The 25780-nt window shown below is 44.7% G+C and overlaps 1 protein-coding gene across 50 annotated transcripts in view; it reads right to left on the reverse strand.

Moving 5' to 3' along the window:
• The window catches only part of LOC119737167, a 127836-nt gene extending 102268 nt beyond the window's left edge, over positions 1–25568 (reverse strand). For 39 of the 50 annotated variants that reach the window (XM_038211294.1, XM_038211298.1, XM_038211338.1 and 36 more), the window contains exons 1-13: positions 25022–25567; positions 19594–19819; positions 19033–19106; positions 18191–18316; positions 16924–17040; positions 9160–9276; positions 8895–9023; positions 8431–8547; positions 8118–8240; positions 6830–6946; positions 3120–3356; positions 950–1177; positions 124–243 (exon numbers count right to left, since the gene is read on the reverse strand). In XM_038211294.1, the coding sequence (XP_038067222.1) occupies positions 124–243; positions 950–1177; positions 3120–3356; positions 6830–6946; positions 8118–8240; positions 8431–8547; positions 8895–9023; positions 9160–9276; positions 16924–17040; positions 18191–18316; positions 19033–19106; positions 19594–19819; positions 25022–25235 (1945 nt within the window). In that variant the 5' untranslated portion in view covers positions 25236–25567. Of the gene's footprint in view, positions 1–123; positions 244–949; positions 1178–3119; positions 3357–6829; positions 6947–8117; positions 8241–8430; positions 8548–8894; positions 9024–9159; positions 9277–16923; positions 17041–18190; positions 18317–19032; positions 19107–19593; positions 19820–25021 lie in introns of all 50 variants that reach the window. The other 11 variants (XM_038211312.1, XM_038211329.1, XM_038211336.1 and 8 more) reach the window with 2 other exon arrangements.
• Between the last annotated feature and the right edge of the window lie 212 nt (positions 25569–25780).

Raw genomic sequence — 25780 nt, forward strand, 5'->3', positions numbered from 1 at the left:
AAGCTTGTTTGCCTTTTTTATAGCTCTAGGATTCAAAAGAAAAAGTTTGGAGAATTTTTTTAAAAATTTGGTAGGTGTGTTCTATCCATCCTTATGGGGTAACCACGGTAATAGTTGACATACCTTCATTACAGTTTAATCCTGTCCATCCAATGGTACAGACGCATTGATAGGCCTGCTGATTGGCTGCTTCGAAACACCTGCCACCATTCAGGCACGGTTGACTTGTACAGGCTTGAATGACTGTCAACAAAAGAAACTTTTGAAAATGACACCTTTGTGTTGCCAGAGGCAAGACTAGGGAGATTTTTTTTTTTTAATTAAAAAAAAAAATACTTTGACGAGCCCCTTCAGCAAGGCAAAATTCATCTATGCTACATGTATGCATTTGCCGAAAGAGGCACTCCTAAAAACTGCCCTCTGCAATGTTTCATATTAACATTTTGACCCATAATGAAACTAGAAATCACTCAGAGAACCCTATCCTCAGAGAGCCTAAGGCTGAGCAATATTCACCCATATTGCCAGTACAGTGAAACACCGCTTTAACAAACACCACTATAACGAACGTTTGGTTATAACGAACGTCCCCACAGGTTCCCAAAATAGTGAATTCTACTATAATGACAATCATTATAACTAACAACCACTATAGCAAACACTTTCTGTGGACCCCGTTGTGTTCGTTATAGCGGCGCGTCACTGTACACCAAAAAGAAAGACTCACATATCCACTGGACTCCCATGTTTTTTTGCACATTTAAAATGTCAACAGTGCTGCTCATATTCTGAATTATCGAAAAATAACAATGTTGGTGCTTCATATCGTTTGTTATTCAATACAACAAATCCTTCAACTCAAACATTTTGTAGTCTACATGTATATGGCGGGTGTAAGAAGAGTATACGTTTTGAAAGCCTCAGTAATCTAGTTTTTCCTAGGACTTACCATTATTACAGGTTGGTCCACTATATCCCGATGGACAGATACAGTCAAACGACGTCTGGAGATTAGTGCATGTTGCTCCATTCTGACATGGGTTGGGTTCACACCTGTTTGTAGGGACGGTACAAGTTGTCCCCTCCCACCCGTTAGCACAGGCACAGGTGAATAAGTTACCCTGGGGTGAGCAGGTGCCTCCGTTCATGCAGGGGTCGTTGTCACAGGCACGAATCACTGTTAGGGCGAATCAAATTAACATCGACATTATGATGGTGATAGCGAATAATAATCTCTCCTAGGGTGCATTTGACTCACACAAACAACGCAAACTTTGCCAATATTATACAATTGGCTGTGCACAAAAGATTGCGTACGTTTGCAACGATTTCTGGAGTGGAATGCACTCGTGTTTAGTGTAAATAAAAACAAGTCTGTCACGAGCCAATGTGGCCCATCAGGCTGAGGTTTATCCCCGGTTTCAGAAGCATGAAACCACTGAGAATATTTCTATTCCCCCTGGACGGGATGCTACTCCATCGCAGGTTACTCCCCAGCTAATGCCGGTACCCATTTATACTCCTGCATAGCTGCCAACATTTCAAAATCCCAATTAGTAATCAACCCGCGCAGTCATTTTCAACTTCTCGTTTTATCAAAAGCTTTACCAACATCGAGTACAGGTACATGGTTTACATGTACACATACATGTGCATACCCTTCTTCTTGTGAATAATAATGTAATGTAGGCCAAAAGATAATTTTAAAAAAAAAAAAAAATTTTTTTTTTAATTAATTTTTTTTAATGTCTGTATTTGTTTGTTGGAGTCAAATAAATAATAACAATAATAAAATATGCGCATATTTTTTTGGAGATGCATGCTATCGATGTGGAGTTTCGAGTTCGTATCAATGTTTTTACACACAATGATTTAGGGCCACCGTCATGACCGTATGCAATAGAAATATCCCGCCAACATACCTTGCAAACGCATGCTGATTTATCTTTTCTGGACGTTGTGACAAACTCAAACTGTAATACCAATTATTCCAACCATACTCTTATTAAATTCCATGATTAAATTGTCGCACTGATGGGTCTCAACCCGGCAAAAAGCGACCAAATGTGCTCACGATCGTCACTGAAAAGTACTCACATACAGTACACACAACCACACATCCACGAGATGCACACAAATGACACACCATTGAAAAATAGTTTTAGTCTGGTCCTCAAGTACTCCACTGCGCACACTGCATTGTTGTCTATCAGGTGCTTGACTGCATTCTTATTAGACTTGTCACCAGTCCATCCATTATCGCGACATTTCGCCAGAAGTTTTCGGTCAAAACGATACTTTACAAGTATTTTTTTTTTTTCATTAGGTAGAAAATGGGAAATTCGTAATGTTTTAGTGGCAAATCGTATTTTCGTAATTTAACAAATAATTCGTAATAATTACGAAAAATTAGTAACAGTTGGCAGCTATGCTCCTGGGTGGAGAGAGTTAAGTGGGGGTGAAGTGGCTTGCCCAGGGACACAACATATGACCAGCAGCTGGATTCGAACCCCTGACCCTCTGATCATGAGACACAAACCCTAACTACAAGGCCACACTCCCGTGTTTAGTGGCCATACCAACTACCTAAAAGATAAAAGATATCGCATCCGATGCGTTACAGCACTGCAATGGATCATAATTAAGTTGCGATGATGTTAATGTAAATCGGGTGCTGCACATTGGTTTATACCTATTAAAATTGTTCAAGAATGTACTCATTCATGTACATATTCAAACTGACAGCCTTTTGGAATAGGAGCGATTCAAAATACGGTGCACCTCAAACGTTTATCCCCCAAAAGGTTTATTTCCAGCGGGTCAACATCGGTACTAACTAAGCGATGCGTTACCGCGCTTTGAATATGGCAGACATCCAGCGAATGCCGAGATCAATGCGATGTGAGTTGTAAACAATTTAGTTTTTTCTTCTTGTCTTGGGAATGGTAAGACATTAGGTTTAGTTTCCTATCAGAGACCTAAGAAATAGGATAAGTAAACTTTCCAAAACTACAATTTTCGAGGAAATTCAAGCCGTTATGCTCCTTTAAGCAGGTCAGTGAGTCAGTCTGTCTCTGGCTGTCTTTGAGACTAGCAAAAAACATTAAGATCTATTTTACCCAGTCCACAGTTCAGTCCAGTGAAGCCTGAGGCACACATACAGGTGTAGAGTGTCTGGGAGTTGTTACACTGTGCTCCGTTCAAGCAGGGATTGGAGGCGCAGGCATCCAATGGCTGGTCACAGTACATCCCCTCCCACCCTGGCGCACAGCGGCAGAAATGACCCAGAGGGTCATCGTAAGCCTGGAAGCAGGTGGCGCCGTTCCGGCATGGCGACTGGGAGCAAGCGGTTATGGCTGGAAGATGAAGATGGCAATTGACAAATTAAAATATTTACTTATGGCCGCGTCCGGATTACATGGCTACGGCTTTTAATTACACACACGGCTATGAAAGCGGCTGCAGCCATTTCCCATAAACCCGTGTGTTTCTCCTAGCCGTAGCCGTTAGTAATTTGGACACGGCATAATAACATGCACTGAGATCATGCTGAAGTCATGATACAAGTCTGGTGTCTTGAAGGCAAGATATTACAATGAATAAGCAAAGAAAAGGGTGACCAGACTAGTGTTACTGATTTCTATCCGACAAATGGAAAGACCTGATATCCATTTTGAAAAATGGACACAGATTTTTTTTTCAGAAAAAGTGAAAGCAAAAGAAACTTTTAAACAATCCTGAATTAATCCATACTGGAATGAACAATTTCTGCATAGTGAGAGGAAAAACAGGCTATAACAAGTAAAGCTGCAACTCTAAACAAACACAAGTTTCAATAGATAAGCAAGCACTTTTTTAAAACTAAAAACAGCAAAGACAGAAAAACAGGCAAACTGAGAATTTGTCAGTATTTACATACAGCCACTTGTAAACAAAAGCAACAGCTGGAAATTGAAGGATACGGAAATGCACACACGGTTGAGGGCGCTGTGCAATCTGCTACAGGGAACCAATGGAGGGCAGTCTGCTAACGCCTTAAACTGGTTTCCGCGTGTATAACTACATATTGTAACATGCAAACACACATACAATGCTTACATTCCCGCACCCACACAAAAAAATTACTTTGCTTTTTGCACTGTGCAGGCGGCTTTGTTACCTATCGGCTGCTTCACAGGTGCTTCGCAGGTGATCAGCTCACAAATGAATAACCTGTGAACACACACATTCTTGTTCCGTAATTATGGGGACTTGCACTCGTCTGTGCAAGGTATTTGTGGGGACCGAAAATGCTATGGGGACAGCAGAAAGTCCCCATCACTCGGTCCTAATTTGCCTAACAATAAAAAACTTCCCCATAACGCGGTGTATGCCTACCCACAGGTACTTGCATTCTATTCTTGACACTCAGTACATGGATAGCAGTGGTGAAACATGAGAGCTCTCACTGAATGGCAAATTACCGATAAGCAGAAATGAACACCCTTGTATGCATATATGTTCACCCGTGAAATGATTTTAATGTACAGAGTCACTATATAGTCGTGTTCCCTAACGTGGCGCACTTCGAAGCTTACCCAACTTTCCTCGTGTAGTGTTGCCAAACCTCTTTGTTGACAAACCTCAAATTCATGCAGTGAAATACTGGTACTTTTACCTTTTTAATGCTTGCTATTTAACCTCTGTGAACAATTTCGGTTTCATAAAATTTAATCCGAAATGCAAAAACGGTCGCGTCCGGAAATTGGGCACAAATTGGCGGAGTGTTCCCTAACGTGGCGCACTTGAATAAATCTTGGAAAATTCCAAATTAACACTTACGAATTCCTGTAAACTTGATAAATTCTGATAAATAATTAATATCTTTACTTACATACCCAGCCAAATGTTTGTCAGAAAATTATTATCTTATTTTTCAGGGCATTTTCTAAGGGTTCCCTTTGCACTTGAAAATAAAATCGGAAAATCACGCCAAAATAGCTTTTCCTTCTAACTTTGTTACGGGTAAATAAACTCGCGATTTATGAACAGGACCGTTTAGAACTTGATGAAATTTCACTTTCTGTGAAATTTCAGTTTAAAATTTTGCTCTAGGTAGGCGCTACCGGCGAAAAATCCAAGTGCGCCACGTTAGGGGCCGCGCCACGTTAGGGTACATCAACAATACACACAAAACTGAAATGGAAAACATTCAATCATTTTGTACTTTAGATGAACAATGAACACAACCTGTTAAACAAAATGTTTGCAACATTTGACTCGCTTTCGATTCAAGATGGCCAACTTAGGCGAGCCCTCAAATTAGAATCCCTCCCTGGACCGTTCGGGGTTGAGCCCGCCCAGTATGTTGAAGGGATTGGGACCTTGCATGGAACCGATCGGCCTGGATTAACTCCACCAGGCTTCTGCACCATGGCTCTGGCTCATCACAAAGATACCAATTTGCGACGCGCTAATCCTCCAGTAGGCAACAATGACTGTGATGAGCAGTCATCACCACTACTATCCCAGCAGGCCGAATAATCCTCCAACAATGGCCAGACTTCAATTTATGTTGCCTATTGTGAAACCCTGAGTCACTAGTTTGGACCGATTGGGGCGTCACGCTTCAGTGACCGGGTGGTTTCTGGCTTCGTACCGATTGGGGTGAAAGAAATTAGCATACCGGACCCGGTACCCGAACGGTCTGTTATCTGATGGCTCGCCTTAGGAGAAAGTATGCGTATTTAAATGACAGCCACTAGACAAATAGCAACTTCAAACAACCATAAATGAAAGAAAAAAAATGAAACAAACGACAAAAAAATGTAAGGGTGCACTGCTATAAACAGTGACCAAGCAACACAGTTCCCTGATGAAATGTGCAATGCTGGAAATAATCTGCAAAGAAATGTTGGATGTCCCTTCATGGCCATCTTACTTATGAGGTGAAGTGGTGCACATCTACCTCAAAATGAAAATTATTGCAAAGCACATACAGTGTATTCTATTTGAAGCAGAAGCCACTGACAGGACAGTCTACAGTGCTTATTACCTTTGAGTTAATCTGGAAGAAAACTGCTCACAGCATACCCAAGAGACAAGAAAAAGTAAACACTTGAAGAATTGTTACTTTTTACTTAGTGTTAGCTTTTATATTTAAATTAAAAAGTAGAAAGCATATCGGCATTACAATCAATTGATAACACTACAGTGACAGCAGAGTACATGTACGTTGAATAGTTTTCTTTTTTCCAGTTTAATATTCCTCATGGAAGCGTTCAAGTCATTCGCGAAAGTGGCTTTCAACAAAAGTATTGCATTTGACAAACTTACGGAATTAAAACAACATTGTGTTTTTTTTCCCAATCTTCTCTTTGATACTGCTCACATTTCTTGAATATTTGAATCAAAAATTTCTTTTTGGATATTTCCATTGATGATCAAATATTCAAATATTTGGTATACGGTATTTGGCACAGCTTTATCTGCCAAGAAAAACAAAGGGTCTACCTATGTCTACAGAGAAATAAAGAATGCATTCAGATGCACAACTTCTTTAGACCTTACCAAAGCAGCCATCTTAAAGGGCAATGCTTTAATTCTGCTGACATAGGCCCAGTTTGTCTTCATTAAATTTTAAAATGCCCTCTAACTTAAGATGGCCATTTTACATAAGATCCCTACTTCTTGGAGCGAACAGATTCCTGTTAATACACATCATGAAACAATGTTAAAAAGCACACCACGGGATCCACACAGACCCAGTTTACAGTACAGAAACTCAGACTGGAGAGAAGGCTATACATGGAACCAAACTTTGTAATGAATAAATACACCTGCCACTTACGCAGCTCACAATAGAAGCCGGTGAAGGCATTTGTGCACTGACAGATAAATGAATCAGGTCGGTTACCGCTGACACAGGTACCAGCATTCTGACAAGGCCTTTGGTTACAAGTAATGGCTGAATTGTGACAAAAATAAACACAGAGATTTACTTCTGAAATATGGAAAATGAAAGATCTCAGTAACTGCAGAAAATGGGGACAGGACTTTTTTTTCACATGAAGCTTTTTTTTTTACAAAACTGAAGAATTTGAGAAAAAGGTTACGGTCAAGAAAATATTTTCTTCTTTTGGACTGTCAACTGATTAGTTTCAAATTTTAAAGGCAAACAGGCAACACCATTCAATAACTCATTTCAATAATCAAACCCAATATTGATTCTTTTTGGACTGAGAATCACAGAAATAATTTTCAATACAAAGCTTTTGGACTATGATGGTTTCAGCAAGATGGAGTCAGGTTGGCGTAGCGGTACTTTCCTCGCCTTCCACCGCTGTGACCCGGGTTCGAATCCCGCCTGGGCCAACATGTGGATTGGGTTTTCAGTCCCTACCTGATTCCGTGGGTTTTTCCCAGAATATCCTTTTGGGGTTTTCCTCCCACCTCTAAAACTGTAATTTCTTCTCATCGTCTTCTCTCCACAGGTTTCTTTAAGCTTGCGAGCTTACAGTGCCTAGGGCGCTCTTGAGGATTCCTTGGTTTCATTACCAGAAATAAAATATTAATTTTAATGATAATTCACTCTTTTCCATATTGGAAAATCCTCTCAAATGTCCGAGTGGATTTTTTAATATCTCAGAGGGATGGGGTTTAGATTGAGATATCTTCATGATAAAAAATAATCATCTTCTCAGCTCAGTCTGATCAAAACCTCTGTTAAATAAATCTTAAGAATTGTTGCTAATAAAAAAACTGAAACGAAGCACTTTGGCCATTGTGTTATAGATAGTTGTTTGGGACTGGGAGTGTTAATTACGTGGAGTTTTACAAGTAAGGGAGGGAGGATACGGAGACACTTGTGTCTCACTGAAGTCCTGTGTGTACCCCCCCCCCCCCTTCCCTTGTGTCCTCTCCCAGATTTTGGGAGAGAAAAACATTAACTTTTCTTGTTAAAACCTCTTGAGTTCCCCCTCCCGAAAATGAAGCCATTTAAGTTCCCAACCCCTTGCAATCTGTGCCCCACTTCTGCTAGTGTCAAGGATCAAGATCTAAGAAGTTTAAATTAATGCACTCTCGTCATTGTGTACAAAGAGTTGATGATGGATCAAGAATAAATAAACACAACTTACGTATGTTACACTCAGCACCAGTGTGGGTCGGAGGGCACCGGCAGGCAAAAGCTTCAGGAGTGTTACCAGGGAAACAGACTCCTCCATTGTTGCACGGCCGACTATCGCAACCTACCCCCGCCGCTGAGAATGACAAAGTGAGAAGTGTCTGTGATATGGGTCTTTCCTTGAAGCGGGAAAATGCTTCGCGACAAGTTGACATATTTGGGGCCATTCAGTGAAACTTCATAGTTTTGAAAGTGTTTGTTTAGACTGAATTGTTTCAGAATTTCTATCAGTCACCAGAAAAAATGAGGCAAAATGAGATACTTACTTTGCCCACAGTTTGTGCCGATGTAACCAGGTGGACACTGACAGGAGTACACGCTCAACGTGGTGCCTTGGAAACACAGGCCGCCATTTTGGCAGGGCTCGACGTAGCATCCCAGAGCTAAAAAGCAGAGGAAAAAACAATTTCTTATAAAAAAAACAACATGAGACTGGATTTCTATCACAGAAGCCACAAATTCTGTTGCAAATCTCATTTCATTGTTCAAGTATAAGCTAGTCAGCTACCTCAAGGGGAAAAACCAACAAACAAAAAAACAAGCATACACAATGTTTCAATATATTAAATTTTCAACTGGCAGACATAAATCTGGATTGGCAGCCCATTTAATTTTTTTGAATGGCGCATTCAATGAGGCTTGCGTCTGGCATAAAAAAAACGTTACATCCCTTGGAGCCAAGCTAGCTTAATGGTGTGATTGACATTTGGCATAGAAAAGGAACACATACCTCTGTATTCACAGTGAGTTCCGGTGAATTCTTCAGGACAGGCACATGTGTAGGATGCTGTCGTTGCGTTAGTGTTGCATGTACCTCCGTTCATACATGGATTCATATCACAAGAGTTAGATACGATCACTTAAAGAAAGAAAAGAAAACAAATAAAAACTTTTAAATGTAAGACTTTTTGGCCAAAAATTTGCTTGATTTTGGCACGGATGTTACACGGGGGCACTGATAGGTGGTAAGTCTTCATGTGGACTTTCAAACTTACATGCTTCACAGTTGAGTCCGGTGTAAGGCGAAGGACATTGACAGATATATGGATTGCCTAACGAGGATGAGAAGCAGCCGCCTGAGTTCAGGCATGGGTTGTCAGCGCACGTCACTCCTGTAGATTATCAAAGAAATAGAGTTGCAACATAGAATTGTTTTTGCCCTTCATCAACGTTACTGCATAAATATTGCATGATACGTTAAAATCTCAAGAGAAAATGGCTGGGGAAAAAAGTTCTCTCAAACAACTTTGACACGAGTATATGAATCCGTTGAAAAGCTGCGTTTTGCTCAACAAATTGACAAAATTGTGGACCAAATTCTTTCCTCCTTGTTTCAGCTCAGCATTTGGATAAGCAGCATTCAGATATCCATTCTTTTCTTGTTAACTGCTATATTTGTACCAGGTTCTGAAACATGTATTCCTACAGCAAAACTTTCCCATTTGATCTAAATGTCACACTTATTGTCACCATTTTCAGAAACTCAGTAACTCCCCCCCACAGAAGTGTGGTTGGGGTCTACGAGCGAATACTTACCTGTAGAGCGAATACTACATATGCATTGTTCCCTATGCCGGCAGGCAATTTGCTAAGAGTTTTACATACAATAGCGCCCTCACGTGTCCTACCCACGACGCCCTGTGACATGCGCACCACGTTAGCGTCCTCTTTTTCTCAAGTGTTACTTGCGTAAGCACTCAAGGAATCAAGTATAGTGGGGAAGGAGGGAGGGGTGCTCTACAGGTAAGTATTCGCTCGTAGACCCCAACCACACTTCTGTGGGGGGGAGTCTACATCACTCTACTTACCTGTAGAGCGAATACTACATATGCATAGACTCGCACCGAGTAAGGCGGTGGGTATACGCAAATTACCGTATGTCTACAGGGGTGTAGGACATGAGGCGTGTCCAAAGGCAAACAACACCAAACCAAAAACCTACATCCCAGACGCTCTAGGTTTCACCTCGTCAGGGGAACCCAAAGAGCTCGTGCGCAAAAAGTCAGGGGGGTGTAACCATTATGGGAATGAACACATGATAGATACACCTAAGTAAACTTAATGCCCATACCAATATATATATGTATATTTATATGCTCACCCGTTAGTGCTTCTGTGAGGCTCGACTGGCCGCTAGCAGCACTTCTCTTCCAGCCTTGCCATCTGCCTGGAGGACATCCTTCAGGTAGCATTCGGAGAACGTGTTAGGGTTCTTCCAGCAGGCTGCCTTGACGATGTCACCTAGGGGGACACCCTTAAAAAAGGCCCACGAGGTGGACACTCCCCTGACCTCATGCGCTCGAATGGGTCCCTGGGTCGCTGGCCAGCCGCCCGGTACGGACCGGATAGCCGTCACGATCCAGCGAGTGATTGTATCGCGGGACGCCGGCCCATGGGGCGGGGTCGTCGTGATGAACAATTTTTCGTGTCCCGTACGAAGTGACTTCGTACGGTTGACATACCACTTAAGTGCTCGAACTGGGCACCAAAGTTTGTCGTTTGCCTCGTTCGAAAAAGACTTGATGTCCGGGACAAAGATGTCCGGGGGCATAAAGGTCTCCGACTGGTTCTTTGCGAGAAAACCGGCCGTAGGGATCAGGCGGACACCCCCCGGTTCCCACCGGATGTGTCCTGTCTGTATCGATAACGAGTGTAGTTCGCTACGTCGTCGGGACGTAGCAACAGCCAATAGAAAAGCTACTTTGATGGAGAGCTGTAACAAAGTTGAGCAATTCATTGGTTCAAAGGGAGCCTTCGCCAGTGTAGATAATACACCGAAGAGGTCCCAAGATGGGATTAATGTGCGTACTGGGGGACGAGTATTAAACATCCCCTTGATCAGTTGGCTAATTGCAGGGTTGTCGGAAACGGAGGAACCGTCCGAAAATCCCTGATGGATCGCGGCAACGGCCGATCGATAATTTTTAACTGTGGCCGTCGTGAGCCCACTGTCAAAAAGGTATAGGAGGAAATCCCCCACTTCCCCTACAGAAGTATTGGGGGGATGAATGGATTGTCGTCTACACCATTTAAAGAAATGGCGTAGTCGGCTATCGTACACCTTTCTGGTTGAGGCTCTACGGGACTGGGCTGCAATTGTTGCAGCTCGTCGCGAAAGGCCTGCTGAGCAGAGGGATCGCGTGACAATACCCAGCACGTCAGGTGAAGATCCCCCGGAGCCCGGTGATTGATTCCCGAGCTGGGCTGATAAAGAAGATCGGCCCTCTTCGGTAGAATTACCGGGCGGTGAACCAAGAGTCGGACGAGCCGGGGAAACCACGGCTGGCGGGGCCAGAACGGGGCTATGAGGAGAATTCGGCAATCCTCCTGCTCGATCTTGGTCAGCACTCGAGAAACGAGGGAGATGGGTGGGAAGGCATAGGCCAGTAGGCCGTCCCACCGCACCGACAGTGCATCGGTCTGCCACGCGTTGGGATCTGGGCCCCTCGCGCAGTAGATCGGTAGTTGATTGTTCATTCGCGACGCGAATAGGTCCACATGCGGCCGGTCGATTAGTCTGAAGATCGACTGAGCCACCTGTGGGAGCAGTGACCACTCTGTCGGGGCGATCCAGCCTCTGGAGAGAGCGTCGGCCGTGACGTTCTCTTCCCCCGGGATGTGGACTGCCGACAGGGCTATCCCGTGATGTATGCACCAGAGGGTGAGATCCCACGTTAGTGCACACAGATGGCCTGACCGAGTGCCACCCTGGTGATTGATGTATGCCACCACTGTGGCGTTGTCGCATCGGACCAGGACTGCTTGCCCTCTGACGTCCGACTGGAAATGTTTTAGTGCGTTGGTGACTGCCAGCATTTCCAGGACGTTGATGTGAGATGACTGATGTGCGGGGCCCCATACGCCCGCGACCTGTCGCGGGTGGAGGGTAGCCCCCCAGCCGTACCCTGAGGCGTCGGTTGTGATAAGTACCGACGGGCGGGGCGGGCGGAAAACACGGCCCTGCGTTATATTGGCCTCGACTAGCCACCAACGAAGGTGGGGGACTAGCCAAGACGTAGTGGGCACCGGATGGTCGATCGGGTGCCAGCGGGGTCTGTAGAAAGACAGCAGGTGAAGTTGAATTGGCCTCATCCTCAGCCTGCAAAAATCCACCAAGTCCACCAGACTGGCCATAAGGCCCAACAGCCTGAGCCAGGCTCGGGCCGGAGCCACTACCGTCGGGAGGAAGAGGGACACGCACTGCCGAAGGTTCAGCAGGCGGTCCTCCGATGGCCGGGCCAGTCCCCTGCGAAGATCGAGGGATGCACCCAGAAAGGTGGGAACCTGAGAGGGGACTGGATGGGATTTCTTGGTGTTGATGAGAAATCCCAGGTCGGAAGCAAGTTGCCACGTTAGTTGGAGCGCCGCTTCCGTCTCCCCTCGAGAACGGCCCACTACTAGCCAATCGTCGAGGTACATGAATATCATGACCCCTCGACGCCGCAGTGCCGCCCCGATCGTCTTCCGATCGCCCCGATCCGGGTGAACACCCGCGGAGAAGTGGATAGCCCGAACGGGAGCACCACAAATTCGTACAGTGTATTTTTGTATTGGAAACGTAGGAATTTGCGATGTTCCGGCCTGATCGGTACGTGAAAGTACGCGTCTTTCAAGTCTATACTGGCCGCCCACGCTGGTGTCATGATCGATGCAAGAATGGTCCGTAACGTTTCCATGCGGAAACGTTTCGGACGTATGAACTTGTTGAGGGGTTTTAAGTTCAGTATTGGACGCCACACGCCGGTTTCCTTCTTGGGGGCCAAGAAGAAGGTTGACATGAAACCTGCCCGGGTCCCCCCTTGGGGGACAACACGAACTGCTCTCTTCAGAAGGAGGGCGTCGATCTCCTCCTCGAGGGAGCGGCGTTTTGCTGTGTCGGGCGGTACGGGCGTTGTCCGAATTAGCATGTCCGACGGGGGGGTCCTCGTAAACTCGAGCGCGTAACCGCTGCTGATTGTTTCGAGGACCCACCGGTCGGAAGTCACCTGCACCCAGGACCCCACGAACTCCTGAAGGCGGCCTCCCACGGGTCCAGCGGTGGGAGGCCACCTGGAGACGCATAAGTCACTTGCGCCACGCCCCGGTGTACCGGGGAGTGGGCGCACGGAAACCGCGTCCCGACTGGGGACGCTGTTGTCCGATATGTGGTTGTGAATAGCGCGGGCCGACCGCCTTATCGGCGCGCCCACGAAATCCACCACGGGCCGCTCTGACCGGGGGGCGGCGCCGGGGAATGACAAAAGATGGCTGTTTCTTCTTGTCCGCGGTTTTCGGCTCGACCGGTTTCTTGAGATTTATTTTCTCCGTGGCCTTGAGGCGCTTTGCTTCAGCCTCCATGGCCTCCTGGAACTTACCAGAAAATAAGTCCGGGCCTGAGAGCGGGAGATCGTCGAGACGCTTTCGTGCTCCCGGTGAAGGGAGGAAAAGCGCATCTAGCACATTGGCGCGGCGTGACGATGTTGCTAAGGTCGACACTCTAGCAAACTGGTCGAGAGTGGAGCACAGGCCGCGATCGAGGCAATGGAGAGCAGCCACCATCATGTCGGCTGGTATCACCGAATCTTCTTCATATCCCAGTGCCAGGTACTCTGACAGGAGAAGAAGAAAGGACGTCGCACGCATACCACTGCGTGCCGCCGAGTCCATTCTGCGGGTGACATCTTCCAGCTTTCCACGGGTCTTGTCTGTAAAAGGAACCTTGGATGAAGCTGTCCCTCGGTCAGCGGCGAGCTTGTCAATGGCCGAGTCCGGCAGGACCGGAGTTGAGAAATATTTCTCAAAATCTCCTGGGGGGAAATGATAATATGAGTCTACGCGTTTAGCGTAGGCACTCAAGTCTTTGCGTGCATTATACCGTCGATGTGGTCAACGCACACGCGGTCCAAGGGCATTGTGGGAAAAGCCCGGACCGGTTCTGCCGTCGGTCCCGATCGCTTCTTGAACGACTGACGCTCAGGAGGAGGAGGAGGTTCGGTACCAGCAGGAAGATTTAGAACTCTGATCATATCCCGTTGGACCAAGCGGAGTTCGGTCTCAGCCACCGATAGGCGTTGCATGGTGCGGGTCAGTTCGCTCTCGTCCGCCGAATTGTCAGAGTCCGGGGGGCGAGTTGCCACCGGGGAATGGGAACCAGGCCCCGGGGGCGAAGCAGCGCCGTCACGGCGTCCCGGTATCGAGCCCCGCTCAGAGTCCAGTGACGCCGATGGGTGTAAACTAATACCGGGCGGGGACGCCGGTGCACGGCCCTCCGTGCACGGCATTGTCCGCTGGTCTGTAGTCACCCCACCACGGCCGTGATGACCGGCGTGTGGGGGCTGTAATTCTGGAGGGGACTCCGGCGCACGGCTAACCGTGTGCGGTATGTCCCTTTGGCCCGGAGTCGGCCAACTGTGACCGTAATCTCCCTGTCGGCCCGACAATGAGGCCGCGAGGGAGTGAAAGGCCTCCAAAAAATCATCGCGTGAGATCGGGTCGCCACCCTTGTGGCGTTTCCCACGGTGCGATCGGCCGGATGACTCGCTGGAACTCGTCGAAGAACGGCGGGAACGGCGGCTCTTTTTTGATTTTTTCTTCTTTGAGGAGCGACTCCGAGTAGTTGCCGAGGATTGCGGGGACACGGGGATGCCCGAACAACGAATGAAATCCGATGTGGAGGCAGGGCCCTCCGAGCGTAGCGTTAAATCTCTGGGGGAATCCCAGGGATTCGGTTCTACGCTATCAATAGCCCGGGCGGCCGACAGCGCCCCCACGCCGGTAACATAGGCGGGTGCTGTACGGTCAATCAACCGGCCATATAACAGCCCATCCCCAGGCATCGTGGTAATCACGGGGCTGGGTGGGCCTGGGTGCACTGAGCCATGGAGGAGTACTTCCTCCGGCTGCGTGTGCCCCGTAGACGGGCCAGGGACAGGCACGGTGCGCCCCGTAGCGGGGCCACCTTTTGCCGTACGTCCCTTTTTGGGTATTGCCCCGGCGTTAGACAATTTCTTTGTCTTGCCGGTGCGTTTCCCCTTCAGTTTCTGTTTCTGTTTCTGTTCCATAAACGTACAAACACCTAGAAGGTTGTCGACGTACGTTGGTCAGGGTCAGGTGTGCAGCAACTAAATTCTTGATTGGGTTTTGGAAGCCAGGTCTTGAATGTTGATGTTGTCCAGTGCCAGTTTGAAAGTCTTAATGTCAGGTGAAGAGCGGATGTTAGGGTGAAGTTGATTCCATTCTAGGATGGTCTTTGGGTACATTGAGTAACGAAAGCAGTCCTTATTTGTGGTGATGACTCTATATGAGAAAGGTCCGGTCTGTCTAGTAGAAACCCCCCTTGATGAGTTGACGATGTTCAGATAATCTTCCATATTACTCGGTGTAAGCCCATGGGTTTCTTTGTAGAGTGTGACTAATCGAACTTTGGTCCTTCGATCTTGAAGAGTGTCCCATTTGAGTGTATTCATCATTGCTGAGATGCTTGACTCCCTGCTGTAGTCTTGCATAACAAATCTAGCTGCTCTGTGTTGAATGCTTTCTAATTTCTTTTTATCCGACGCATGATGAGGATCCCAAATGGCGGAACAATATTCTAGCCTTGGTCTGACTAGTGTCTGATACGCAATGGACTTGGTATTACTGTTGCAGTGGTGGATGTTTCTCTTGAGTAGCCCGAGCATACGATTGGCTTTAGAGATGATCTGATCAATGTGAGTGGACCACTTGAGATCATTACTGAGTTCAACCCCCAGGTAGGGATGGTGTTTAACCTCTAGTAGTTTGGCATTACCCATGTGATAACTGGAGTCGACTGAGTTCTTCTTGTGGGTGATCTTCATGGTGTGACACTTGGAGGCATTGAATGACATGTGCCAATCTTTTCCCCATTTTTCAAGTGTGTTGATGTCCTGTTGAAGAATGCAAGGGTCTGCTGCAGTTTTTATTTCCCGGTACATGACACAGTCATCTGCAAAGAGTCTCACATGCGATTTGATGTTCTGTGGCAGATCGTTAATGTATACTAAAAACAGGAGAGGACCCAGCACTGTCCCCTGTGGAACCCCAGAAATGACCTTCGACTTGTTTGAAGAAGTGCCCTCCAAAACAACTTGCTGGTGACGTTGAGTGAGAAATGAGTCAATCCATTTCAGAGCATTGTTCCATGTTGGGCGGACCCGCGAACATTGACCGAAGACGGTGGGGTTGTACGGCCCCCCGCTTGGTCAACGGGTCCGTCAGCTCCGACAGCCGGCAGTGGCTGAAGGGGCCGACTAGGGGACTGCTGCCGCGGTGACGTACCATCACCGGTGCAGTCCCCCGAGAACTCGGGCTTGTCTGGTGGGATGTACGTCCCTCCATTATCGACACACCCGGTCCTCCCCAACTTCCTATTACTCATTTCTTTCACTTTCACTCAAATCCTTCACTAGAACAACTCTACAATACTTCACTAGAACAACTCTACAATACTTTCTTTTCGAAATAGCTTTCTCTAAGCAAAAGAGGTACCAATAAAATAGCGAAATTCAGGTCGTTGAAATTTCACGTGTACCTCGTCCTGCGGCTAAGAGAAAAAGAGGACGCTAACGTGGTGCGCATGTCACAGGGCGTCGTGGGTAGGACACGTGAGGGCGCTATTGTATGTAAAACTCTTAGCAAATTGCCTGCCGGCATAGGGAACAATGCATATGTAGTATTCGCTCTACAGGTAAGTAGAGTGATGTAGACATGACAGTTTGAAAGTACATGTAAGTACATGTAATGAAAGTGACAAGACTTACGAGTTTCACAGTTCTTGTCTGTAAAGCCGTGGGGACACTGACACATATAGGCCTCCGGGGTTTCTCCCTGCAGACAGGCGCCATTGTTCTGGCAAGGTAGTGCAGCACATGCAGAAGCTAATGTACCAAAAAAACAATTTCATAAGTTTGGAAAAGTAGAATTTAAGGCAGCTGAAAGTAACTACTCATTCAAAATGGTTATTTAGTTCTTTAACTGATTGAATAGTTGGTTAGCTGGTAACGTTTTTAATTGAAAAATCACTTTGTGGAAATGAAAGCTCCCTTCCATCACAAGTGTGTAAGTCCAATCAAAAGTCCAACCAGGGCCTAATTTCATGGCCCTGCTAACCACAGAATTCCATGCCTACAATCACCATTATGTGCTAATCGCGCTTGCAGAAAAATTCTGGGAAAAAATGTTGCAACCTGACGCCACTTCAGGGGTTGTGTACAAAGTCTATGGAGAGTCAAGAAATATTTTCCTAAAAGTATTTCCTAACAAAATTGGAAATGTTTCTCAGTCCCAGATTCATGTCTTATCGTCATTTTTGCAATGAATCACCTTCATTGAGATGATATATGAAGAAAAAAGTGACGTCAGGCTGCAATATTTTTTCCAAATTCTGTGTTAACCCTGTAGGCACACTATCCTTAGCTAGAGATGTACACATGCGCATAACCCAAAATTCCTTGCTAATCCGTGAAATACGCTTACTGTAAGCACACAATTTTCTGCTACAGTAAGCAGGGACTTTTCGCTAACGGTGAGCAGAGCCAAGAAATTGGGCCCAGGTTACAAGTAACATGGGAGGAACAATTTCAAAGGAATGTCTTTGTCTCAGTTCACTGGAGTAGCTTTATGACCCAACTTGACACTGGATGACTTGTGATGTCTTGTGATATCTTGTGATGACTTGTGATATCTTGTGATGACTTGTGATATCTTGTGATGACTTGTGATATCTTGTGATGACTTGTGATATCTTGTGATGACTTGTGATATCTTGTGATGACTTGTGATATCTTGTGATCACTTGTGATGACTTGTGATATCTTGTGATCACTTGTGATGACTTATGATGACTTGTGATATCTTGTGATGACTTGTGATGACTTGTGATATCTTGTGATGACTTGTGATGACTTGTGATGACTTGTGATATCTTGTGATCACTTGATTATCAATCTGTCTTGTGAAGTCATACAGACCGGCAACCCAAACATCATGCGACCACACTGTGACCACACCGTGACCACACCAACTCACCGTTCTGTTTGCATGCGAGTCCTATGAAACCTTCGAAGCAGGTGCAAGCGAACAGATTAGTACCCACAACATCACATCTGCCATTCACACAGGGATTGGGGTCACATTGAGTGGTGTTAATACTTGCTGCAGTGGGAAAAAGAGAAAAAGTCATGTCAAAACCATCAACACGTGAGAGTTAAGTCCTTTTCACACTATGGTCTTGCCTACCAATGTTTAAATGAAAACAGGTCCACCGTTAGTGAGTACATGTAGGCAAGGCAAATCGTTCACACTCACACCGGTGTGTACAGGGGTTGGTTGTAGATTTGGTGTATTCTAGCCGAGTTCAGCCTCTCTACCCCAGTCCCGACAAGGGTTGGATCTTACCCAGTGAAGAGCAATGGAGTTGTGTGAAAGGGGCTACTTAAATCTCTGTTTTGGACCCAGGTCAAACACAGTGACTTAGGATAGTGTGAAAAACCGGTGATACACTGTGTACAAACATGACTGGTAACGTACTAGTGTGTCATTCATATAGCGCTTTCCAACAAAGCTAGGTCTCAAAGCACTTCACAATTATTACCCCTGTTCAACAGGTCACGGCATCACTTTCTGCAACCGAGGTCGGTGTAATCTGGTCTCTACCCTCACAGTTACCCATTTATACTCCTGGGTGGAGAGAGGCAATTGTAGTAAAGTGTCTTGCCCAAGGACACAATCACCATGTTCCCGATCGGGGTTTGAACCCACGTACCACAGCACATGGATTGCACGCCGTAACCCATTGTCAGAAATAAACGTTTACCAAACTAAACATGGTTTCAAATCTTAAACCTAATGCAAGTTTCAAAGACACGTACCTGTACTATCGACGAGAATGCTTGTTGATTTTGTGTCGAGCCAGAACACATTTGTCGATGATACCATTGTGGCTCTGTTGATCAGAAACAAAAGAGAAATTAGCTGATATTAAATACCTTCATTTGTGTTCAGTGTTTTTATGTTCAACATAGAATACAGAATCACATTATATGTATATCGAGATGCCAGTGTTATTATGTACGAAAATCTCTATCCTACATATCTTAATGCAAAGACTGAGTTTATTGAAAATAACATTCCTGGTACTCACACTACAGCACAAATAAGTGGCCTTCATTCTTGGCAGTGAATATTTGGCCAGCGCCGTTTTTTTTTATAGTTTTAGTAAACAATATCAAAGACGGAACGGCCATGAAAATGCGTACCAGTAGTGATCGACTGGGTTTTTTTTACTTAGAAATTTTTACCATAACAAATTTTAGTCTGGTTCAACGCCAACATTGCTCGTTTTTTCTTTTTAGTGGTGCCTTTTAAAACCTGACTTTTGTTTTTTAACTCTTTGTCTTAGCAACACAAGTTTTAATTTCATGGCAACTCACACAAACTCCACTTGTTCCGTGCCGATGTTTGGCGCATACCACGACAGCGTCATTGGCAGCGTTTTCAAGCTGTTGATGGAGTTTGTGACGGCGTTTCCCGTCTCGCATTGAAGTACTCTCAGTCCAGGTGGGAACGGCCCCATCCATTGGCCAATTGGCTCCCTGCTGCCGACTCGCTGCGCCTTGATCAACAGCCCTCGGAGAGGATAGGCTCCACTTAGAGTCACTGCAAAATTAAAAAGGAAGACAACGTTTCAGGATCTTTTCTACGAGTTTCTAAAGTTATTTCAACCATGGGGCTAAAAAGAATGACGGCCTTCATAACTGTTGATAACATAACTTCAAGAGCATTAGAATTTCACAAAAAATTGGCTCAATGACAAAAGTAGCTGGCAATATTAAGCCTTTTTATATACTGATTATGTCACACTTTGACTTTGTTTACTTGTGCGCTTTTCTATGGATTATTAAAACAAAGCGTTCGTGACATCATCAGTACAGAGGCTTATTTACATTAATATTTGTTGCTTTGTGAAATTATCAATAGGCCTAATGTAAGGGCCTAATTTAGTCATTAAAATACTACGTATTAACTGCTTGGTTAACAATAGCATGGTTAAAATGTGTGACTGCACTTAAATTAAAAGCATAACTGCAAAAATGATAACCAATTCAAAAGAAAGTGCGAAACGTTCAAGGTCGCCCGCACATTCCTGGCACTGCCATAGGGAAAGATTCCTATCATATCTGGCCATCACTAATTTTTCCCTTCAGTGACCTTTCAGCCATCAGAAAGTGATACAAGTCCTAAAAAAAGTCAAATTTAGCAGGGAAAATATTGAAGTATTTACCCCTACTGGACTGAGAAAACACTTAGAATTTTCAGAATTACAGACCAGTCTCATACTAGTCATACGGTTTGTGCACAGGGTGAAAAGTGATGGCCAGATATGGGAATGGTCATAGTTCTACTAGGGGTAGGGTCCTACCAATTCCCCTACCTATGGCCCCACGACGCCCCGCCCCTTCCACAATGCCTAAGTTAATATGTTCAATGGGTAACTGCGCACTGATGATGACGGTGCCTTGATTGGCAAGTAAGTAGGCTTATACAGTCACCACATTAAACTGGCAAACATTCGTTTCTTCCATCGCATTTACCAAATCGTTCATATTTCTCTGACTAATCTAGTGACAAGGAATAAGAAGCACAATGTCACGACAGAATCGTCCATTTCAATCAGTCTCAAAATTCCCGCACGGTGAGAAAAACACACGAGTCAGCTCGGATTATAATCCAAGAGAGGGCGCCCTTCAGACCACGGTTGGGCCCAAATGGGTTACCTTTTACCTATTAGTCAATGTCCCCCTACTTTTCTCGTCCATTTCTTCTGTTTGATGTGGTTATAAAAGTGTACATTGTACTAAGAAAAATGCAAAAAGGAGCTAATAATTTCTGAGGATCATCCAGAAAAGTCGCTTGCCTGCAGTATACCGCGCCGCGGCGCTGACAGCTCGCTCCGGCACTCAGGTAAAAAAAATATGCAATTAAACTTTTATTTTTGGATCAGGAAACGATGATATTAAGTCATCCGTCATGTCAATCGTAATGGGGAAGTAAACTTTGGGCACAAAACAGTTTAGGTATAAATTCCGTCGGCCGGCGGGCTTACTTTGGACTCATTTTGTATAGGTTAAAAGGCCGGCTACCTCATATCTTTGTGCCATATGATACGTGCAACAACATCTGCATCTGCTGTATTTACATGATGATCACAAAAAAACTCATTTGTATGTGGGAAGCTTTTTTCAGGGGAAATACATCCGGATCATGTCGGGGTTCTTCGCCGAAAAAGTTTAGCGCCCCTCCACACACCGTTATGCAGCCTGCGTGGAGGGGCTAAACTTTTCTGGCGGCGAACCCCGACGTGATCCGGATGTTGTCCTGAGTATGGTTATACATGTATACCAAATAGTGTATACATGTATAACTTTAACTGGAGGAGGCTTATAATTCTCCACGCCTCAGTGCACACGGAAAAGGTCGTGTGAATCATGATATGAACTAGGCCCTATATTATTAAATCGAGGTAGGTGAACTTCGTGCATAAAGTCACGTAAGTACAGATGAACTGTGAGAACATGGCCTAGGCCTAGATAAAACCGAAAAATGTCTACGAGCAACTTACACAAAAGGTCATGTACTATTATTATTATTATTTTGGTATAATTACAGTACGTAGGCCTATGAGGAGGCAGGACAGTTTTATCCAATTTTTTTTTACTTTCTAAATATTTTCCGTTTCTCTATAATTTTTTATTTTGTTAGCTTAGGCTGGTACCTTTCTAGATTTAAACACGGAGGAAGAACAAAAATAGACTTCCATCATTTATGTAACGTTCATCTTAATCTGGAAGCCAGGCAAGGGCGGATCCAGGGGGGGGGGGGGCCAAAGGGGGCCATGCCCCCCCCCCCAAAACGAAACCATTTTTTGTTTTGTTTTATGTGACATCGCAATAAAGGCAGGCAATGAGTACACCACCATCTTTTCCTCAAAAAAAAACATTGGTTAAAGTGGTCAGAAATTGCCTCAGATCGCACCACAGAGCATCTAGAATCCAAAAAAATTTCGGGGCCCTTAAGCGGGCCCATGAACCCCACGCCGTAATTTTTTTGACCCACTTTTTGGGGGACCAAATTTTTTTTTTGGCCCCCCCCCCCAAATTGTGTTCTGGATCCGCCCCTGAAGCCAGGCCGTGTTTGGGAGTAACTATGCTATAGACCTTTGGCCTTTATAATGCCGACAGATTACATTTTCATATGCCGACATCATGTAAAATGAAATTGGACAACTATAGTATAGCAGTATAGCAATTATAAGTAACATGGAACTGGGGTATGTGAGAAGGCTGTTAATGCCGTCACAAAATGACAACACCCCCAGCACTATACCTCTTACCGGTCGGACCGCCTTAACTGCCGCTGATGGTCATTTTGCTTCAGCGTTATTGGATTAATGGCATACTGTGAATCCCTAATAATGTTTAACTTTATTATGTATGTGGTCTTCAGGCTGGCGTTTGTGCGCGGTTATTACCCAAACAGCCAAAAATTGACACATTTTCCCCTCATGTATGCTTATATAGTTTGCGAGTACAGCTATGTGTGGATGGTATAACATCGTTAACAGGTTTTGTGTTCAGGTATAGCATTGGCCGACAAGACCTTTTTAGGTATATCCAATTTCAAACTAGCATTGAAACCGTGGTTGTCAGTGCTATATACGTCATAAGATGTTTTGAGGACATTTTCTTGTTCTAACCTCTCAACTAAAAGACAGCATTAACGCGCTCTCGGTTTCAGTGCCAATTTGAATTTTGTCTTTCACCTGTCGGGATGTTTGTTTTGATTCTTTCGTAAACACTTTATTGTGGAGCGTTATTAGAACGCATCATTATAAACAATAACACGTTAGTTTTCTTATAGTGTTCAAACATTACATGTGATGGACAGTTCAGCCAATTTAACGGATTATTTTCTGTCTGGTTTGTGTAATTTCCTTCGCGCCAATACTCTACCTTAAGCTTTGTAAAATCCTTCATGTTGTGAAAAAGGGCTGATGTAGTTGGGGATTGGAATCATTAATCTTGAAACTGAGGTCTTTTGCCATGATGAGAGACTGATTGTTGTTATTTCAAAAATATTTAGATGGACACTGGTTTTTTTTTTTGGGGGGGGACATACTGTGTGTCATAAGCAGACTTGCATATAGTCTGTACTGGAATTCGTAGACGGATTATCTTGCAACGAATTATTTCCAAATAAACGACAATGAAAAAATATAATCTGCCGTCAACAGACTTCAGTCATGCATTTGACGGGAACAAAAGGTCTCTCTTTCGCTGCCACGCCATTGAACCGATTATTGAACGTTAAAAAGAGTGTACGTGTTGGTTGACTTAAAATGACCCTGCAAACCAGCACCTTTTTATGATAAAGGAATACGGATTTACCGTCACAACCAATCAAACGTTTGATATAAATGATAAGGCTAGTTAGCGTTCATTTCCCCGGTGTACTGATCTTTTTGCTTTGTTCCATTTCAAGACCCAAGTTCTGGGTGGAATTTGACTGTGGAATAGTTTTTGTTTTGTTTTTTGTTTACATGAAGATGAAGTTATTGAGTTTGTCAATAGCAGAACGGGGGCGTGACATTGTGCCCATGCCCACTCAGGGCCTGTGCAACATGCGCTCCAACTCCGATCAGGAATTGAACTTAGGAAATAAGAGTTTCGTTATCAATTTTCATCTTCAGGTCATTTATAGAAATTCTTCCTCGTTACCCCCCCCCCCCCCGGCCACGCCACTGGTTGGCAGTGATGTAGTATAGACCTTGACTATACCTTTACAGAGATCTCACACTTATGCTCATATTAATGCGCCTATTAACGTTGATCCCCCTTCCCCCTCCCCTTCCCCCTCCCCCGCGCTGCCCCAGGTCCGATGTCGGGATTTGGTCACGTTTTTCATGCCGCAGGCTGGGGATTTAATTCTAGCTGGTTATCACTCAATAACATTGTTACCATAAATGGAGTACTGTTGGAAAGGAAATCATCAGTACGCCCCACGTACATATATGCATGTCGGAGATTGTCACTTAAATGTGCCCGAGGGGTGGGGATTTTGTCACTTCAAAAGTGACAGTCCCCATGTCTGGGGTGGGAAAGCCCGGTGGGAACAATATGCGCGCAATGTTCGTATTAATGGAACATTCTGAATTGATGTGTCCAACATGATCGAGCAAAGACTGTCAATGCTCAGAGTTTGACTATCAATCGTTGAGCAAAGGATGCATGTTGGCTGGTATCAAGATCGAGTTGTGTCTATTTGGAGAGTTGAATGCATTTTAAAGTGTTTCCTAACAAAGTTGGAAATGTTTCTCTGTCCAAGATTCGTGTCTTTTCAACATTTTTGTAATGACTGACCTATGTTCATTGAGATTTATATGATGAAAGAAAAGTGGCGTTAGGATACCACGTTCCTTCCACTAAAATGGTCTGGAGAAGGTCTCGTTAAACTTGGACCGGAAAAAACCCGCACTGATCTGTATATCTATGTGTTTACGTTAACAAAGTTGGCATAAACGTGACATTTTTACCCAATAATGAAATTTGAATCAAATATTGGTATCTTCTCATCAAAATAATGGAACACAAGCTCTACATGTAAGTACTTCCAGAACTGTAAGGCTTGTGAAAGCCTTACAGTTCTGGAAGTAACATGTAAGCATGTCATTTAACTCTTACATTTTAAATAATTGATTACAAGAAAGACATTTGAAAGGTCTCGGTAATGACACGACCAGGCAGCACTATATGTTACCAGGACATTGACCGATACCTTTTTTAATCAAAATGTCGTACTTACCTTGGACAATTTCTCCAGGCCTGTACGTCGTTCTGTTTGTGTTGTATAATCCAACTGTAAAGGGGTTTGTTTCCACCGGCGAGGGTATGGCTGTGCCGTGTACAGGAAGCATATCCAGGCATGATGTAACCGGTGCACCGCTGTTGTAGGCAGACGTTTGGTAAAATATTGAAATGAAAACGAGGAGGATACACATCCACGTACGAGCCATCATCAGTATCGTCAGGTGTCCACGTTCAACGTGGTGGGCCGACGTGAATTTACAATAACCCAACCATGGTCATTGCTGGTATAACAAGTAGAGTGGTACCACACCCCTGCACCAGGAACTCAGTACTAGTTATATGGTGGTCTCCCAAGCTTTGAACTGATTACTTCAGAAGATGTGATCATACACGATGATAGATCTTCTTCGATGTTGCAAAACAAAACTACCAAAATGAAAACTTCCAAATAAACAAGCCCCTCACGGTTCGAAAATGGCTCTTCACTTCGAGCGTACATGTACGTTGTGTTCATGGGAGAGAGTAAATCGGAACCACTTATGTATTGTACGCAACGACGTCCTTTACATTGGGTAATTATTGTTATGCTAATGATGTACACAAAGGAACTCACTCAGGTGTGTGCGGAACCTCTGCCCTCGTTTTGATGACTGTGTGGTAAAACTTTCCTTCCGCGCAGTAGAGCGCATCACAGGAATTAAAAATAAATACGTTTCGCAATGGTTCTTTGAGACGAAACAAATGCGGCCTATTT

Source organism: Patiria miniata, unplaced genomic scaffold (assembly GCF_015706575.1).
Source record: "Patiria miniata isolate m_02_andy unplaced genomic scaffold, ASM1570657v1 HiC_scaffold_3, whole genome shotgun sequence".
Lineage (NCBI taxonomy): Eukaryota > Metazoa > Echinodermata > Asteroidea > Valvatida > Asterinidae > Patiria > Patiria miniata.